This window comes from Dama dama, chromosome 19, assembly GCF_033118175.1.
Source record: "Dama dama isolate Ldn47 chromosome 19, ASM3311817v1, whole genome shotgun sequence".
Lineage (NCBI taxonomy): Eukaryota > Metazoa > Chordata > Mammalia > Artiodactyla > Cervidae > Dama > Dama dama.
In genome coordinates this window covers 14,448,930-14,469,630 of record NC_083699.1, presented here as the reverse complement: position 1 = coordinate 14,469,630, position 20,701 = coordinate 14,448,930, and the positions used below count along the sequence as shown (strand labels likewise).

General features: G+C 39.4%; 1 protein-coding gene across 1 annotated transcript in view; it reads left to right on the top strand.

The window, feature by feature from the left end:
- Positions 1-1,047: 1,047 nt before the first annotated feature.
- The window catches only part of KPNA4 (karyopherin subunit alpha 4), a 58,497-nt gene continuing 38,843 nt past the window's right edge, over positions 1,048-20,701 (top strand). The window contains exon 1 of the mRNA XM_061168242.1: positions 1,048-1,264. Within this exon, the coding sequence (XP_061024225.1) occupies positions 1,196-1,264 (69 nt within the window). The 5' untranslated portion in view covers positions 1,048-1,195. The remainder of the gene's footprint in view (positions 1,265-20,701) is intronic.

Below are 20,701 nucleotides of genomic sequence, written 5' to 3'. Positions count from 1 at the left end.
GAGTACCTGGAGATGGAAAAGGCAACCCACTACAGTATTCTTGCCTGGGAAATCCCATGGACAGAGGAGCCTGGCGGGCTACAGTCCATGGGGTCGCCAAGAGTCGTATATCTTTACCACTGAGCCACCAGGGAAAGCCCCTAAAAGAGTCCGATAGGTCTTAGCAACTAACCAACAACACAAGAATAACCACAGGATAAATCAGCGCTTCCCAAGTTCCCACCTGTTGCGGGACTTGGTCAGAAGGGATGAATCAGATTCCTCTAAAGCGTCCTTTTCCTTTTCCAGCCACTGACCCTCCCGCTTTCCGCTGCGACTCCGGAACGCATGTCACTCTTTCCAGTCCAGGCCCCAAGGCCGGGCCCCCAGACAGCAGAGACCCCTGCCAGGGTAGGAAGCTCGGTTGAGAATAGGGGGTTGTCCCGATCCGGGATGGAACCGAGGCGAAGATCTCCTGTAAAGCACCAGGAGCGCGCAAAGAATGCCCTAGGAGAGAAGACGCACCGAAGAAGACAAGAACGTACTTTTACTGAGCTTCGGCCCCGGGACTCCAGACGTCTGGGGCGGGCCCTACAACCAGAACAAACCAACTCGTTCCCGGGCGTCTCCTTCCCCCTTCCCCTTCCCGCCTTCCTTTAAGCCTCCTACTTCTCTTTCGCTTCCTCCCCCACTGCTCCGGGGGCACGTGGTCCCTCCCTGCTCTTCCTCGCCACACCCCCTCCCCTCCGGGCCCATCCCGCGGCCCCTTCCTCCCAGAGTCTCCCGCTTCCCCTTTCCGTTCTCTCTTCCGCCCCCGCTCTCCATCGTTCTTTCTGATTGGTCGCGCGCACCGGAGTCTGGTTGGCCAATCGGCGAGCGGGGCTGGCGGCGATGGGCGTGGCCGCGGCGCCGGGGCCCTCAGATCGAGGCTGCCTCCCCCTCGCAGCCGGCAGCACATTCCGCCGCCGTTGCCTCCGCCCGGCTCCGCAGTTGTCTTCGCCGGAGCTGCGGTCGCGCTGGGGTTAGGGCGGGGGGGGGACGGGCGGGGAGAGGCGGAGAAGACCGCGGCGGAGGCAGGTGAGAGGAGGAAGGAAGCGGCGGCCCGGCGGGCACAGCAGCTCAGGCAGCGGCCCGGTTCCTGGGAGTGTCGGTGCGGCGTGGTGGTTGGGGCGGATCCCGCGGGGCCCGGGCGGGGGAAGGAGTCACCGGCCCGGCCATGGCGGACAACGAGAAACTGGACAACCAACGGCTCAAGAATTTCAAGAACAAAGGCCGCGACTTGGAGGTAAACTCGGGGGCGCCGGAGGGGTGAGGGCCGTGGGCCTCGGGTCGATCTCCGCCGGGACTCAGAGTGTGGGGAGTAGGGGCGGGAGCCGCCGCCGCCGGGCCGCGGGGGAATGGCGCTGGGGGCCGGCCCGTCCGTGACGCGTGTGCTAACGCGCCGGGAAGTTTGTGTCGGGCCTGGTCCGCCTCCGCGGGGAGCGAGGTGCCGGGGTACGGCCGGCGCGGCCTAGGCCTGCCCCGCGGAGCCGGCCCGGCGCGGTTGCGAGGGGCTGGGCCTCGCGGCAGGGAGGCCGGGCGCGGCGAGTGTGGAGGAGGCGTGCGTGTGCCGCGCCGCCCCGGCCCGCCTGCGCCCCCAGCCCGGGAGCGGCGGCGGAGATTCCGGCTCTGGCTCCCGCAACGACGTCTGGGGCCGAGGGTGGGGAGGGAGGAGGGACTAGCGTGTGGCGACCGAGTGGGGCTCGGAACTTCCTCAGCGAGGCCCGAGTCGTCTCCACTTAAAGGCACTTTCTCTGGTCTTCCCGACTCCCGCTTTACCCCTGCCTCCCCCCAATATCCAAACTACGGGAGTCAACTTCTCCGTTGAAGAAAAAACACCCCCGGCGTGAGAGGCCTTCCTGGTGATGCTAACAGTGCCTTCCAGCGGCCTGTGTTTTACTGTGGATATAGCTGATGTGGATGAGCAAGATGTGGCTCACGGTGTGCGCTCTTCCTGGCAAAAGATAACCCTTGTGTCAGTTTGTTCACAAATCTTTTTACCCCTTCCTGAGAGATCTCCAGCTGCATTCTTTCCTGTAAAGTCCAAAGGGTTACTCCAAGCTGTCTTCCTGTAGTCCTTTCCCTCCACCTGCCGATGGTGGTGGTAATGGGGGATGGGGTGGGCTGCGGAATGGCACCATCACATTTTATTATTCTAAAAGGGTGAAAAAAAATCCTTCATTATCTTAGATAACAGCTGCTTTTGAGGTTCTTAAGATACATAAGGTGTGTGAGTTAAACACCTACCAATTTTTGATAAAAGACTTTTTTCCTTCAGTTTTAGGAGTCTAGGTGAATCTAGGGGTTCTTTTGTTTGCTTTTTTTTTTTTTTAATTTTTAAATATTTCCATTCTGCATCTGAATCAACAGTTTAGCTTTTAAAAGAAGGTGGTCTAGTAGTATTTTTTTAATTTTTTGTACTTTTTTATACTGAGATCTTCAAATTGCCATCATCTGTTTCTGAACTTTGAGCTTTTGCCTGATTGAGATGGTGACTATTTTGGGGGGCTTTCCACAAAGCCATTTACTCTCCAAGGCAGTTAATGCTGTCTCAATGGGTTTCTTAGTTTGAAGGACTTAAATACTATCTTGTTTATTCTGTGATTCTTTTAAGGTTAACATCAGGCATAATTTTTATAATACCTTTTTTTTTAATGAAAGAATTTTAACAACTTTATTGAGATGATTCGCATGCTATTGAAATTGCCATTTAAATGTAGAAGTTATGATTTTCATTAAATTTATCTAGTAGTGTAATGATGTGATGAAAAAAATTTTGACATGAATATTTAAAATGAGGGGAAAAAAATCACAAATTACAAAACCTAAAAGCTTAAATATGGCAAAATTAGAAAAATCTAGAGAAATAGCAATTAAATGCTTGACAGTCCTTCTAATCGCTTTCCCTTCTACTTTTCTGGCTGCTTTTTTAATTTTTTAAGCAATTTCATTGAGATGTAATTCACATACTATACAGTTCACCCGTTTGAAGTGATTTTTGGTGTTTTCGCATTGTTGTACAGCCATCAGCACAGTCAATCTTAGAACATTTTCAGTTCAGTTCAGTCGCTCAGTCGTCATCACCCTCCAAAAGAAACCCAGACTCACTAGCAGTCATTCTGTCTTTTTAGATTTACCTATTCTAAATATTTCATATAAATGGAGTTATACAGTATGTGATCTTTTGTTACTGGCTTCTTTTACGTAGCATAATGTTTTCAAGGTTTATACATATTGTAAAAATAATGTATTAGTGCTTTATTCCTTTTTATAGCTGACTATTCCAGTGTGTGCATATACTGCTTTTTGTTCATTCATTCATCATTTGATGGATATTTGCATTGTTTCCACTTTTTAATGATTATGCATAATGCTGCTCTGAATAGTCACCTACACATTTTTGTGTAGACCTGCGTTTTCATTTCTCTTTGGTTTTACACATAAGGTAACTTTCTGTGGAATTGCCAAGCTATTTTTAGGTGATCCTTATTTTTTAAATTGATGTTCTCCCCTCACTGTGTATCTCTTATTATTTTAGTCAAAATAAGGTTAAGGGCTGATTCTATCTTAGAACCATATTTGCTATGTGGTTTTTTAAAAATAGGTGTTAATACATATTAAGTAAAATGTTTTGAGAAGTTCATTTTGCCTTATGGGCATCCTTTGGTGACTTTGATAACTCTGCATGCATTAGGAATATAAGTATCTTCATGTTTCCACCTAAGGAAATGGAATATGATTTTAAGAGAAATTCATCCTTGCTCCTCACTTGTAATTTATTCTGTCACGTGTGCCTGCAATGAAATAAAAACATCTTTTATTATCCTTGGAGAATATTAGAAGGCCTATGTGTGTATGTGCTTAGTCGCAACAGTCCAGCTCTTTGTGACCCTGTTCATGGGATTCTCCAGGCAAGAAGACTGGAGTGGGTTGCCATGCCCTCCTCCAGGGGATCTTCCCAACCCAGGGATGGAACCCAGGTCTCCTTCATTGCAGGTGGATTCTTTACTGTCTGAGCCACCAGGGAAGCCCTAGAAGCCCTAGTGTGTGTATTTATTAATTACATACATGCCTGTGTTCCTCAAAATACTAATCATGCCCATTTCTTCCCCCTCAAATATGGTTAATTAAATATTTCATGTTCTTTTCATACAAGTCTTCAAAATCTGGCCTTTTACACTTAACAGAATATCTCAATTTGGACTAGCTCCATTTCAGGTGCAGCTGTGACTACCTTATTGGGCAGCACTGATAGAGAGGATAGCAGGTAGAGTGAGATAACTAGCATTTTTGGTTTGATCTAACATTGTTTGGTTCCAAATTATGGGTATGAAATCCTGGAGTTTAGTTTAATATCTAACTTTGTGTGTGACTTTGGGAGAGTCAGTTAATCTTATGGTTCTTTCATCTGTAAAATTAGAGATATTTGACATCTACTTCCTGTTGTGAAGATTAATAGTTTTAATGTTAGAAAGGTGCCTGGCAATTCTCTGAGTGTTTTATCACCTTCAGCTTTTCTTTTTTAGGGGGAAGAAGGGGATTTAATAGGATTTAGTGGAATTGATTGTCTTACTTCCTTATTTGCAATTGGCTTCTTGTTTTTTCCTCCATGTGCATATATCTTACATTGAACTTAAAATTAACAGGAACATTTTTAATGTTGAGATATGAATTGCCCATTGAAAGACAGTTTGGGAACAAGGAATTAGTGACCCTTCTAAAGTCAGAATTTCTGTTAGAATTGAAACTGATTATATGACCTTCAATCTGATATTCATTCCTATCATTCATTCTACTGTTCTGGCTCCTCCAAAATGTGGTCATGCTAACTTCTTGAAAAGGTAACAGCATTAAAGAAGGTATATGTCAGTACCCGTTTAAAATAACTTATAGGGACCGTCAGATGGTATTGAAGGTGTAGCTTCTTTTATGCAGTGTGATGGAGGATCATCATTAGTTTGAGATAGTAACCATAGAGAGGGTATGCACAGTTTAACACAGGAAATGGGTAGTGACCAAATTTCAAATTAAAAAATGAGTCAGAATAAAGCAGACTGAGTTCATCTAGTTTATGTTTTAAATGTAGAGGTAGAGGGGAAATTCTCCTGTAGACTTTCTAATAAACCTGCATAATTTTTATAGAAGTTCTGAGATTATCCAGGTTTCAGTAGAGCATAAGTTTTTGTTAGGTAAATAATTAGATTTTATAAAAACTGCTTTGAGAAAAATGCTTACCCTAAAAAGAAAAGAATATTAAAACAGTACATAATTGGAAACTTGTAATTGTCCACGCAACATAAAATATGAAGTCAGCTTGAACTTCAGGAAAAAATAGTTACTTGGTTGGCAAGAGTTTAATAAATTGATCAACTGTTTTGTGGTTTAAAAATGGCCTTGGTGATTTGTTAAACTGTACAGAGTGAAAGGCATTGTTAAGCTATTAAGTCTTGTTAACTTTTAGAGACTGACCTCTCTCATCACAAATCTTGGAACATATTTACTATACTTAAAATAACCACTGTCTAATTTTTCATATAATAAATAGTCCAGGCATGTGACAATATAAATATCTGATAGAAATATAGTTGGGAATTAAATAATTGTTTTTGTGCTTTCTGCCAGGTTTCCTAGTTTATAAGGCAACCAATTTCAGAATTGCTTCATTGATAATTTTCTTAAAGATATCAAGATCTTTGTTTTTCATAGAGCCTAGTATGTCAGATGTGAATATAACAAGACTGGGAAGAGTTGTAGGAGTAATTTAGCTTTAAAAGAATGAAAATACTTTAGAAAAAAATGCATAGGTAAGTTTTAAACATTGATCTCTTGTATCTGATAATGGTTGTGTGTCCTTAAGGTATTTTTTAATGTTGCTGAAACAGCATTCATCTACTTGAGGCCTATAATAATGAAATGAGAGCTTCTCAAATCTAACCTTGAATGATGATTGTGATATTCACAGGTTTAGTTTTGGAACAGAGAAGTTTGATTAAAGGGAACTAACTTCTTCAGCATCTCCTTTATATATACTTTTACTTGTATTCTCATTTCTCTCAATCATAGAAGGAGGGATTACTATTCATCATGTAAAGGAAAAATTCTAGAGTTACATGACATAATAGCATAACATTCAAGGGAATGACTAACTCTTGTGTTTCAAAGTGAGATCTGTACTATTTGTATTATGTTTAGCACCTCCCTTTAGCTTCTCTCAGCCTTAATACAGATCTCAAAGTTGATTAAAGGGTAAATGTGGAAGCACCTAGTATAGTCCATGGGGTATAATAGGGTTTTAGTAAGGGTATTTTGTTGTTGTTGTTGTTTTTACCAGAGATACTTTTGGAAATTGTGTTTCATTTGTAGACTTTAAACTACAGAGCACAATCCATTTACTTACTGTCCTTTCCATCTAAGTTTAGTAAGACGGGTAATGAAGAAGACTCCCCCCTTCTACAGATCAAATGAAAACAATCTTTGTATTGGCACCTACTAAATAAAAACAAAATATATGTCGTTGTAATGGCCTTAGTTCAGAAATTTTCAGAGCATTGGGTTTCAGGACCTGTGTATGCAGTTAAAAATAAGGACCCTCAAGAAGCCTTATTTGCAGGTTTCTATCAATATCAACTTTTACCATTTTAGAAGTTAAACAAGTAAGAATTTTTTAAAATATTAATTCATAAAATTGTAATAATAGAGCAGTTTTATATAAACATAAATTTCCAGCCAAAGAGAACTGATTTTTCAAAACCCTCCAAAATTGGTGAGAAGAATGGCCATGTTTAACACTTTCCTTGAGTCTCTTTAATATTTGGCTTTTTTAGAAAGGATAGCTGAATTCTCAGTCTTTGTGGTATACTCTTTTGGTTGAAGTATATGAAGAATTGCCAGCTTGACACAATAGGCAGTTGAAAAAGGGAAGAACACTTAATAATCTTTTTAGATAATTATAAAAATTACTTTGATATACCATATCATATCATATAAGCCCAAGCTCCAGAAATAATAGTTTCTTTAAAAAGTTAGTTGCAGTATGGAATCTGAAACCACTTAGTAAACTTCTTACTCTTACTTTAAAATCCACTGGTCTGTCTGACACTTGGACATTACTGATTTTGTAACATCATGTGTTGGTCATTTGGAAAATGTTAGTTCACTGAGTTATGTAGATCTTCCAGATGCGGACACACTTGATTATACAGTAAAAATTCACGGTTAGCATCACCACGTAAGTTCATCAGAAAAATCTTAAATATTGGAAGTCTGTCAAGCTCACAGTGGTAGATAGAAGTTTTCCAAAGTTCTTATCTTCACTTTAAAGCTCAGACTTATCATTAGCAACAAATACTGAAAGTTGTTTTTCTTGAAGCCATAAGCTCACTTTGCTCATTTTTGTGAAAACATCTGCCAGATACTGAATAGCCATAATTTGTCTGTCAGTTGTTCTTTCAAGTAAAAATGATGTTCCATGAAAAAAGTGGCTAGTTCAATGAGCAACTCAAAACGGTCCCACAAATACTTTTTCCTGAGGCCGTCATCCTGCTGCAGGAGTATTCTGTAGACGTGGTTTATGTGTGTTCCCCATTTTATCACAAAATTTTAGAAAGGAAAGGCTTTTTTATTTTTTAATAAAAGTAACAATTTTTTTTTTTTTTTACTGTTTTATTAAGGACATTGTCAAGTGAGCAGCCTTTTTTCTTTTTAACTGAATACAGTGACTGCTGATACTGCTTAGTGACATTGCCTTAAATGCTAAAGCACCAGCAGCTTTATCCACTGCAGTGCAGTACAGTGCAAATGTTAACTGAATAAAAACACGTATTAGTAGTAATTTGAGAAAATAGTTTTGCCCTGTGGACCCTCTGAAAAGGTCTCACTGTCCCCACAGGGGCTTGTTGACCACACTCGGAGAATCATTGTCTTTGTGTATTATTGTAGGTTCTGTTATAGGTGATTGTCGCTTTTAATTGATAAAAGGCTCTTAAACGGCTTTATAATATCACAGTTAAGTAACATGGACCGTGGAGTCACACCTGGATTTGAACCGTAGTTCCTCTGTTCAATGAGAAAGAAATGGCAACCCACTCCAGTATTCTTGCCTGGAGAATCCCATGGACAGAGGAGGCTGCTGGGCTGTAGTCCACCGGGTTGCAAAGAGTCGGACACGACTGAGCGACTTCCCTTCTACTTCTTCCTCTGTTCAATAGTTATGGAAGTTAACCTAATATCTTTAAACTATTTAAACACTTAATATTGCAGGCAGAGTGAATGGTGGCTCTATTTCTACCAACTTGCTTCATCATCCATTACATCCAAATGACCCCCCTCCCCCAACTGTGTTCCCTGTCAGAGTAACATTTTGTTTGCAGTTCCTTTCTACCACTGTGCACCATAATTCAAATCACATCACATGAATTGGAGAAGGCTTCTTTTTCCCTTCATTAGCACCCAAGTGAAAGCCTACTTTGTCCTGCATGCTTAACCAAATTGTCACAAAATTACTAATTTCTGACTTCATTTCTCTAATCCTGTGTTGTAAGTAGGTTTGTAAATACTTTATGTCGATTTTGTTAACTGATGGCCCACAAAACTAAATTGAACCAGAAAATAGCTCAAATTCACACAATTTGGTACACATAATGAAAAATGGCTTAAGGCCATAGACATTTGCTGGTACTATAAGATTAGCTTGATTATAAAATACTAAACTTAAATAATAAAATGCTAAACTTTTCTGTTACTGTTTATTTATTATTAGGATAAAATTTGATTAACTATCACTTTTACCCTCAATTAATTTACATTCAATTAATGTAAATTAACATTTTCAATAATGGTGTGTTTTGGCAAACCTGAAACTTTTTAATTAACAAAAGTCAGAATCCTAAGATAATGGTGGTGTTTTATAATTTGGTGATAGACATTTTTAATATTAGAAAGCAAATTATGTTCTGCTTCAGTTTCCAGTTCTTTAAATGAAAGCTTTAGTTGCCTGGTAACTACTCTTAATACTTAATTCATGTTTTTATGGCTGCACCACATGTGGAATCTTAGTCCCCCCACCAGGGAATGAACTCGAGCACCCTGCAGTGGAAGCACAGTCTTAACCACTGGACCACCAGGGAACCACCTTGTTTTAGTTTATACAGCATGTCTTTGTGGTTCCTTAAAGTAAATGTTACATAAATTTACTTAGAGTAGTTTTGTATACCTGGTTGTATTAAATAACCCTACACTTCTTGCCACCCATCCTGCCTATTTTCCTGTTCCTCTTTAGCCACTTTGAGCTTTTCAGATCCGGCGGGGGGTGGGGGGGGAAGCAAAATAAAGTTTGGAGATTTTTGAATAATTGTTACATTACTCTAGGTTCTTTAGTAATTATGAAGCCCTTTATTTTCTGGCTTTCTTTAGAATAGTGACTTTAAATACCATAAACTCTTTTTCCATAATGTTGATATTAAAAGTTAGGTCTGATAGCTTTAGACTGAAAAGGCTGGTTTTTTTTATATTCAGAGCCCAGCTTGAATTAGTTTAAGCACAATGAGGAAATCTGGCCCTTCAAAACCAGTAAGTTCAGAACCGTAGCTCACTTTATAAGAGCTCTAATGAAAGTCTAGGGAGGACTCTGATCAAGATTTGACTGCATGCTTGTACCTGAATTTAGTGACTGTGAGCAGAGGAATATAGCTTTGTGATTGGCCAGTACAAAGTCATGTGCCACAGGCCAGGTGTGTGTGTTGCGGGGGTGGGGGGACTGATTGGGAAAGGGGTTGGTGTGGTGGTTTAGTCACTAAAGTCATGTCTGACTCTTCGCAACCCCATGGACTGTAGCCCGCCAGGCTCCTCTGTCCATAGGATTTGTTGGCAAGAATACTGGAGTGAGTTGCCATTTCCTTCTCCAGGGGATCTTCCCTACTCAGGGATCAAACCCGCAGACCCGCATCTCCTACATTGCAGACAACATTCTTTTACTGCTGAGCCACCAGGGAAGCCCCAGTTAAACCACAGGTTTCCCTGAAGAATGAGAGCCCTATCTGTTTTAAGAAAAAAGGAAGAAAAAGCCTATTGAAGACAAGATTATAAAACACTGCCATCCAGTATAGATGTAGAATGGTTTCATATTTTACCTTTAACTTTTATATAGAGATGTTCACAGGTATAGCTACAGATTTGAGTTCATCTTTTTTTTTTACGTAGATGTTTGTAGAGACTATTTGGAGTAGCCTCAAATTGGAAACATCTAAATGCTCATCAGCAGGTTAGTGGACAGTCTGTGGTATATATATACAATGGGTTAGCTCATCAATAAAAACAAATGATTGATACAGGCAAAACGTGAATCTAAAAACTATCATACTGAATGAAATAAGCCAGACCAAAAAAGAATATACACTATAATTTTGACTTCATTTGTTGACCAACTATTTTCTTAAACATCGTATATCAGTGTTCACATTGTTTTCTCTTGTTATCTTGAATAATTTTTCTCAACTCCCTTTTGTTCACCAGCTTTAAAATAGTAACAGTATTATCTTCAAATTATGAAAAAGCTTATTTAGGACCAATAAACATGCAATGTATGATCAACATCATTAATCATTAAGCTGAAAACCATAATGAGATACCACTTCATACCTACTAGTATAGCTGTAAGCAAAAAGATAAACAAGCGTTGGTGATGATATAGAGAAAGTAGAACCCTCATACACAGCTAATGAGAATGTAAAATGGTTCAGCTACTTTGGAATGCAGTTTGGCAGTTCCTCAAAAAGTTAAGCAGTTAACATGTGACCCAGCAGTTCCACTCCTAGGTGTAAACCCAAGAGAATTGAAAACAAGCGTCTGCACGAAAACTTGACCAAGAATGTTTGTAGTAGCATTATCTAAAATAGGCAAAACATGGAAACAACCCAAATGTCCATCAACTGATGAATTGATAAACGAAATGTTGTATATGCATACAGTGGAATATTATTCTACCATAAAAAGGTTTGAACTACTGCTGTACATTACTACATGGATGAACCTTGAAAACATTATGGTATCCGGAAGAAGCCAGTTAGAAAAAAATCACATATTCTGTAATTCCAATTATATGAAATGTCCAGGATAAGGAAATCCAAAGAGACCAAGTTGATTAGTAGTTGCCAAGGCCTGGGATAAGAGGCAGATGGGGAATGGCTGCTAATAGGCATGGGGCTTTTTGTGGTGAAGAATATGATCTGGAATTAGATGGTGGTGATTGATGTGGAACTTTGTGAATATACTAAAAACCACTGAATTTTAACATTTTGAATAGTAAATTGTGTCATATGTGGTTTATATCTCAATAAAGTTGTAGCTTAATTAAGAGAAATAAGTAGGAATTACAGCAACTTTCTACTACCTAAGGGTCACAGATGAACTGTTGGCAGCTCTTTTTCACTTACTTCTTCATCTACTCTTCCCTGAATTGAATTCATTTGTTCAGCAAATATTTATTTAGTTTCTTTGTCTGAGGTTCTGTTGTAAGTGAGGCTTGAGCAATGAGTAACACAGGCTAAATTCCTCTTCTCATGGTTTTTGCATTCTAGCAGGTCACGATTTCTCAGAGCCATGCTCTGAACTGACCTTGTGGGGATATTTAGCCACAGTGAGCTAGCGTTGTAGATTTCTTATTTTTCTTTCCTAAACTCAAATTTATAATATACTAATTTATAATAATATACTAACATTTATAATATAAATTTATAATAATATACCTCAAATTTGAAGAGAAAGAACATCCTAAATGTTTGCCTTACTGTAACTCTTCCCTTGAGACTTGTGGAAAAGGTTGACTTTTAGAATGAGAAGACCTAGGATTGCATCTCATTAGCTATATGCCATTAGGAAAGCTTTCTCATAATTTTTTTTTTTAGCCTCAATTTCTGTAAAATTGAGGGAAATTAATGTAAAATTGATTCTGGGAAAGATTGAAGGCAGAAGGAGAAGAGTGTGACAGAGGATGAAATAGCTGGATGACATCACCGATTCAGTGAACATGTATTTGGGCAAACTCCAGGAGATGGTGAGGGACAGGGGGGCCTGGCATTCTGCAGTCCATGCAGTGGCAAAGAGTTGGACACGACTAGGCAACTGAAGAACAAATTCTGTAAAATTAAAGTCTCACTTTAGTGGATACTTAACTTTGATTAAGCTTTTAAGAGTGCAAGGAATAGGAAATTCCCTGGCAATCTAATGGTTAGGACTTGATGCTTTTGCTGCTGAGGGTCCGGGTTCAGTCCTTGGTTGGGGAATTATGATTACACAAGCCGCAAGACACAGCCAAATAAGAAGGAAAAAAAGCAAGGAACATCCTATTCAGACTATGTCAAATAAGCATGAGGCATTAGGAAAATTAAGGAAACAGTTTTCACGTTATCCAAGATTATTTCAGGTAGGAGTGTCTTGGTAGGAATTCCTGGATCTTTGCTCTGCTGCTCTGCCAGCCACTAATTCAGCTACTAAATTGTATTTTTCCTAGATTCCGACTCTCTTAGTCTTTATGTAACTTTTGTGTTGAATTGCTCAGAGAATCTGCTTACACTAATAAGCTGTGTCCAAACTGAGGCAGGTTGTTTTTACTGCTGGCCTGCTTATGAATTGGCTTTTCCCCTCCACCTCCCCACCTGTCATGTGTGGGGTAGGGGAAGGTATGTGTCACATAAGTAACATCCTTTACTGATTTTGCAACAACATCCCTGGAAAGAAGTTTCTTTTAGATCTTGTTTTTAAGTTTGGCACTAGTTAATGTCACTTCATTCTTACTCTTCTGTTAACTTTCTACTCACTGTTAAAGTCTTTGGCAAATCATTATTATCTCGTCATTATCTCATATTCACAGTGGTTGCCTTATTTTTGCTATTGCTCTTTTCTAATTCATAATATAACCAGAGTGATTCTTTAAATATAGATAAATCCAGTCACACTCCCCTACTTCAGTTGCATCCCACCACACTTGGCTTTACAGACTCCTTACTGAGACCTAAAGGCCTCACCACACTGGGTGCTTGTCTCCTTCTTCCACCTCTCTCGGTTTACTATCTCCCCTTGCTGTTCTCATTCACTTCTCGTGATTTCTCTAACACAGTAACAGTCCTCCCTTCAGGCCTTTTACACGTGCTGTTGTCAGAACGCCCTCCTCACTCCCTTTACCTTCATCCCCTTTCCTTCACCTGCTTGGTTATTTCTCATCTTTTCAATCTTCAATATTGTTTACCTAAAGAGGCCATCCCTGAACAAGCTGGTTGAAAGTTAAATCCCTCTGTTGTTTTCCTTAAGAATATTTAGCATAATTTGTTAGTGTATTGACTCAGTGTTCATTTCTCCCATCAAACTGTAAGCTCCCTGAGAATATGTACCTTGTCTATTTTGTACACCACTCTCTTCTGAATTCTCATCACAGAGCCTGGCATATAACTGGCACTTAAACAGTATTTCTGAGAATCAAATGAAAATTTAAAAACAAAAAGCCATGGACTCTGAAGGTTAAAATTAGTGACTAAATGAAAATTTTTTTTTTTCAAATCAAGTTAATTTTTTTTCTCTTGGAATGGTAATGGCATGGTAATCATAGAAATTGAAATAGGAAATATAAAATAATCCTCTATAACCTTGCTGCTCTTATCTTCTGGAATGTCTTCTTTTTCTTGTGTACATTTTTCAAGTATATTTGGCCTTAACTTGGGTTTGTAGTTGGAATATAGCAAAGTTTTTCAGCCTTGGCACAGTTGGCATCTTCAGCCAGATAATTCTTTGTTGTGGGAAACTTCCCATTGTAGAATATTTAGCAGTATCCCTTGCCTTTGTCCATTTGATGCCAGTAACATATCCATCTGTTCCCTTCTACCTGCAACTTGTAAAACTCAAAATTGTCTCCAAAAATAGCCAAGTGTCCCACGAGTGACAAAATCACCCTGGGTGAGAACCACTGGAACGAAGTCTTGTGGGTATAGAATTAACAAAACACTAAGAAAGAGCAACCTGGAAAGGAAATTGAGAGGCATAACCATTTACAGTAGCATCGCAAGGAATATATTGCTTAGGAATAAAACTAACCAATGAGAAGCAAAACTTTTACGTGGAAAACTGTAAAATGTTGCTGAAAGAAATTAAAGAGGACACAAATAGAGACATAACTGTATTCATGGATTAAAAGACTTACTATTGTTAAATGTCAGTACTACCCAAAGTGATCTACAGATTTAATGCAATCTCTAGCAAAATCTCAATGGTGTTATTTGTAGAAAAAGCCATCTTAAAGTTTATATGGAATCTAATGGGCCTAAATACCCAAAAATAATCTTGGGAAAAAAGGAGATAAAGTTGGAGATGCCGTACTTCTTGGTTTTAAACCTTAGTATTATACAGTGTTACAGTAGTGAAAACTCTGGTATTTGCAAACTCAGGCATGTAGACTCTAGTGGGGTAGGATGGGGAGCCCAGAGTAACCCTTGCATATATGGGCACGTGATTTTTGGTGAGGGTATCAAGATCATTCAGTGGACATTCAAAAGACAGTCTTTTCAACAAATGGTGCTGAGAAAATCTGATATCCACAAGCAAAAGAATGGAGTGGGACAGTCGCCTAACACCATATACAAAAAGTAACTCAAAATGTATCAAGGGCATAAATATAAGACAAAACCATAAACTGTTAGAAAAAAACATAGGACAAAGGCTTCGTGACATGGATTTAGCAATAATTTCTTGGATATGACACCAAAGGCAGAGGTAACAAAAGAGAAAATAGATAAATTGGACTACATAAAACTTGAAGATTTCTGTACATAAAAGGACCTGGTCAACATAGTGAAAAGGCAGCTGGCAGAATGGGAGAAAATATTTGCATATCTAGTATGTGGTTAACATCTTGAATATATAAAGAATTCTTACAACTCAATAATAACCAAAAAAAAGCTATTTTTAAATGGGCAAAGGATTTGAATAAATATTTCTCCAAGGAAAATAGATACAGATGGCAGTAAAGAATCCGCCTGCCGATGCAGGAGACTCGAGTTTGTTCCCTGGGTCAAAGATCCTCTGGAGAAGAAAATGGCAACCCACTCCAGTATTCTTGCCTGGGAGATCCCATGGACAGAGGAGTCTGGTGGACTGCAGTCCGTGGGGTCACAAAAAGAGTCAGACACGACTTAGCAACTGAACAACAACAAGCATATGAAAAGATTCTCAGCATTACTAGTTGTTGAGGAAGTGCAGATCAAAATCACAGTGGGATGACCATCTCATGTCCATTAGAATGACTGCTTAAAAAACAAAATAACGAGCGTTGATGAAGATGTGGAGAAATTGGTACTCTGGTACACTGTTGGTGAGAATGCAAAAATGGTTCAGCCACTGTGGAAAATGATATGCTGCTTCCTCAAAAAATTAAAAATAGGATGACCATATGACCTAGCAATTCCACCTCTGGGTTGGGAATATACCCAAAAGAATTGAAAAAGACTTGAAAGAGATATCTGTACACTTTATATCTGTACACTTAAAATATCTGTAGCAGCATTATTTATAGTAATCAAAACATAGAAGCAAACGAAGTGTTCTTCAGTGGATGAATGAACAAACAAAATGTGGTATATGCCTACAATGAAATATTCTGACCTAAGAAGAAAGAAAATTCTGGCACATGTTACAATGTGGATAAAACTTGAGGCCATTATGCTCAGTCACAAAGAGCAAATATTAATATAATTCCACTTATATTAGGTAAAAGGTGGAGAAGCTCTATATAGTCAGCAAAAACAAGACTGGGAGCTGACTGGTTCAGATCATGAACTCCTTACTGCCAAATTCAGACTTAAATTGAAGAAAGTAGGGAAAACCACTAGACCATTCAGGTATGACCTAAATCAGATCCTTCACGATTACACAGTGGAAGTGACAAATAGATTCAAGGGACTAGATTCAAGGGACTAGATCTGATAGACAGAGTGCCCGATGAACTATGGACGGAGGTTCCTGACATTGTACAGGAAACAGGGATCAAGACCACCCCCAAGGAAAAGAAATGCAAAAAGGGCAAAATGGCTGTCTGAGGAGGCCTTACAAATAGCTGTGAAAAGACGAGAAGTGAAAGGCAAAGGAGAAAAGGAAAGATACACCCATTTGAATGCAGAGTTCCAAAGAATACCAAAGAGAGATAAGAAGCCTTCCTCAGTGATCAGTGCAAAGAAATAGAGGAAAACAATAGAAAAGGAAAGACTAAGAGATCTCTTCAAGAAAATGAGAGATACCAAGGGAACATTTCATGCAAAGATGGGCTCAATAAAGGACAAAAATAGTATGGACCTAACAGAAGCAAAAGATATTAGGAAGAGGTGGCAAGAATACACAGAAGAACTATACAAAAGAGATCTTCACGACCCAGATAATCATGATGGTGTGATCATTCTCTTAGAGCCAGACATCCTGGAATACGAAGTCAAGTGGGCCTTAGGAAGCATCACTACAAACAAAGCTAGTGGAGGTGATAGAATTCAAGTTGAGCTATTTCATATCCTAAAAGATGATGCTGTGAAAGTGTTGCACTCTATATGCCAGCAAATTTGGAAAAGTCAGCACTGGCCACAGGACTGGAAAATGTCAGTTTTCATTCCAGTCCCAAAGAAAGGCAATGCCAAAGAATGTTCAAACTACCCCATAATTGCACTCATCTCACACACTAGTAAAGTAATGCTCAAAATTCTGCAAACCAGGCTTCAACAATACATGAACTATGAACTTCCACATGTTCAAGCTGCTTTTAGAAAAGGCAGAGGAACCAGAGATCAAATTGTCAGCATCCGTTGAATCATCAGAAAAGCAAGCAAGTTCCAGAAAAACATCTACTTCTGCTTTATTGACTCTGCCAAAGCCTTTGACTGTGTGGATCACCACAAACTGTGGAAAATTCTTTAAGAGATGGGAATACCAGACCACCTGACCTGCCTCTTAAGAAACCTGTATGCAGGTCAGGAAGCAACAGTTAGAACTGGACATGCAACAACAGACTGGTTCCAAATTGGGAAAGGAGTACGTCAAGGCTGTATATTGTCACCCTGCTTGTTTAACTTATATGCAGAGTACATCATGAGAAATGCTGGGCTGGAGGAAGCAGAAGCTGGGATCAAGATTGCCAGGAGAAATACCAATAACCTCAGATATGCAGATGATACCACCCTTATGGCAGAAAGCAAAGAAGAACTAAAGAGCCTCTTGATGAAAGGGAAAGAGGAGAGTGAAAAAGGTGGCTTAAAACTCAGCATTCAGAAAACTGACATCATGGCATCTGGTCCCATCACTTCATTTCAAATAGATGGGGAAACATTGTAAACAGTTCCAGATTTTATTTATGGGGGCTCCAAAATCACTTCAGATGGTGACTGCAGCCATGAAATTAAAAGACACTTGATCCTTGGAAGAAAAGTCATGACAACCCAGACAGCATATTAAAAAGCAGAGACACTACTTTGCAAAAAAAGGTCTGTCTAGTGAAAGCTATGGTTTTTCCAGTAGTCATGTATGGATGTGAGAGTTGGAGTATAAAGATAGCTGAACACCGAAGAATTGATATTTTTGAACTGTGGTGTTGGAGGAGACTCTTGAGAGTCCCTTGGACTGCAAGGAGATCCAACCATTCCATCCTAAAGGAAATCAGTCCTGAATATTCATTGGAAGGACTGATGTTGAAGCTGAAACTCCAGTAATTTGGCCACCTGATGCAAAGAACTGACTCATTTGAAAAGATCCTGATGATGGGAAAGATTGAAGACAGAAGAGAAGGGGACGACAGAGGAGGAGATGGTTGGATGGCATCACCAACTCAATGGACATGAGTTTGGGGAAAACTCCAGGAGTTGGTGATGGACAGGGAGTCCTGGCGTGCTGTAATTCATGGGGTCGCAAAGAGTCTGACTCGGCTGAGTGACTGAAGTGAACTGAACTGAGTAATAGCAAAATTCATAGAAACAGAAAGTGACAATGGTTGCTGGGGAAAAGGGGAAATAGGGAATTGCTGTTTAGTAGGTATGGAAAGAAGAAAATGAAAGTCGCTCAGTCATGTTTGACTCTGCGACCCCTTGGATTATATAGTTCATGGAATTCTCCCGGCCAGAATAGTGGAGTGGGTAGCCTTTCTGTTCTCCAGGGGCGCTTCCCAACCCAGATATGGAGTTTTAATTAAAAAGTGGGTGTGATAGTAAATTTTATGTCATGTATATTGTAAGTTTAAAAGAAGAAAAGAGAAAACACTTGACAACAAATGTTAGGATGTTGAGCAAGGGGATCTCTCATTCATTTCTGGTGGGAATACAAATTGGTACAGTCACATTGAAAGACAGTTTGGCAGGGTGTCTTACAAAACTGAACATAACTCTTGCCATACAATTCATTAATCACACTGGTATTTATACAAATGAAAATAAGTAACTATGATACATCCAGACAGTGGAATATTATTCAGCATTAAGAAAAAATGTTCTACCAAGCTATAAAAAAACATGGAGGAAGCTTAAATATATACTATTAAATGAAAGATGCCAGTCTAAAAGGGTCACCTGTTGTATCATTCCAAATATGTTACATTCTGGAAAAGGCAAAACTGTAGAGACAGTAAAAGATGAGTGTTTCCAGAGATTATAGGCAGAGTAGAGAGGATTTTTAGGACAGTGAAACTAATCTGTATGGTACTGTAATAATGATGCATGCATACTCAGTCACCTCAGACATTTCTGACTGTGACCCTGTGTCCATGGGATTCTCCAAGAAAGAATACTGGAGTGAGTTGGCATTTTCTTCTCCAGGGGATCTTGCCAACCCAGGGATCAAACCCGGGTCTCTCTTCTCCTGCATAGGCAAGCGGGTTCTTGGCACTAGCCCCACCTGAGCGGATACATGTTATTTTACATTTGCCAAAACTTGTAGAATGTGCCCGAATGTCAACTCTGAGTTTTGGGTGGTAGTGATGTGTCTTAGAGTTGTTATTTGTAACAAAGGTGCCAGCCTGGTTCAGGGTGTTAACAGTGGAAGACGGGCTCGGAATGCGTGAGAGCTCTGAACTTTCTCTTTTTCTGTGCACCTGAAACTGCTCTAATGTTTATTTTTCAAAAAAGTATATATAGGAACTTCCTGACAGTTCAGTGTTTAGGAGTTTGCCTTCCAGTGCAGGGGGTGTGGGTTTGATCCCTGCTCTGGGAGCCAAGATCCCACATGCCTGAAGGCCAAGAAACCGAAACATAAAACAGAAGCAATATTGCAACATTCAATAAAGATTTTTTAAAAGATTCACATCAAAAATATATTTTAAAAATGTATGTATGGCATGACGTTATCCATATTAAAATGTTAAGTATATAAAGCTTTAACAGGTGTATTGATACACAGTCAAAACACCCATGAGAATTCAGAAAAATGGTTGTTTCTGGCAAGGCAAAGGGGAAGGTTAGGGTAGAGGGTTGAGGTTGGAGTGAGATTTTAGCAATATCTGTAACACTCTGAAATTTTTATTTCTTTAAAAAACTGAAGCAAATAGAGCAAAATAGTGACATTTATTGATACATGAGTGTTTTACAATTTTCTTTTTTGTATATTTGACTTTTTAATAACTTCATTCTTATATAAGAAGTGACTAATTTGGGAATATATGTTAAAATGTAGTCTACTTCATTGACTGCATTGATAGAGGAGGAACCTTTATTTATACAAATTTAGTCTTTTCTTGAAATACTATGACCTACTCAGAAGTGAGAATGCCTGCAGAGTGACTTGAGAGAACAAGGACGGGCTAGAGAATGAGGTTTATTTTCATTTGAAGACATCTCTGTTTTGTAGATACCAGAGCTCACCTTTAAAAGTTCTGTAACTTACATACAGTACTATAGCACAGTAAAGGAGATGTGGATTAGAAGCTTTGATTCTTGGGTAGTGTTTTTTACCTTTTTAAGTTCCCAGAAATGGCAATAAATGGTTAACAGGAACAGACCAGAATTCATAGTAGATTTGGGGTGCAGGTATTGTTTCTATGATGTTGAGCCATATTACGAAGTAAATATACAGTAATCTGATGGTTCTCAGTCATCATTTTACTTTCCCTAAAACCAGCATTTGACATAGTTAATTGTGTATGTGTCCTTGAAAAAAATCATTTTTTTACTTGATTCCAGGTTTGCACAGATTCCTATTGCTGTCTGTCTCACTGAGTCTTAGTCTTCTATCCCTTAGAGTGCCTGCAGTTGTGTTCATTTCATAGAAAATTATCAGATCACCTAGTTTTAAATACAGTTTATACACAGCCAGCTTTTTAAGTTGATGTTTTTAGTCCTAACTTCTTCCTTGAATCCTCGGCTCAACTGACTGCTTGATGTCTCATTTTGATTCATTATAAGCATATTCAGCTTAGCATTTTCAAAAGTGATATTACCCTCTAAACCTGCTCATCATTCAGTCTGCCCCATCTAAGTAAATGGTAGTTCCATCTTTGACTTACTTGGACCAGAAACCTTCCAGCTCTTATTGCTTCCTCTCTTCCCAGTCTTATCCATCCCATTAATTAGCAAATTTTGTAGGTTCAGTCATCAGAACCCACATCTCATGATCTCCACTGCTCTACTCCAAACTGTCATCTTTTACTGGAATTCTGTAGCTATGATGTATTCCCAACGCAGTA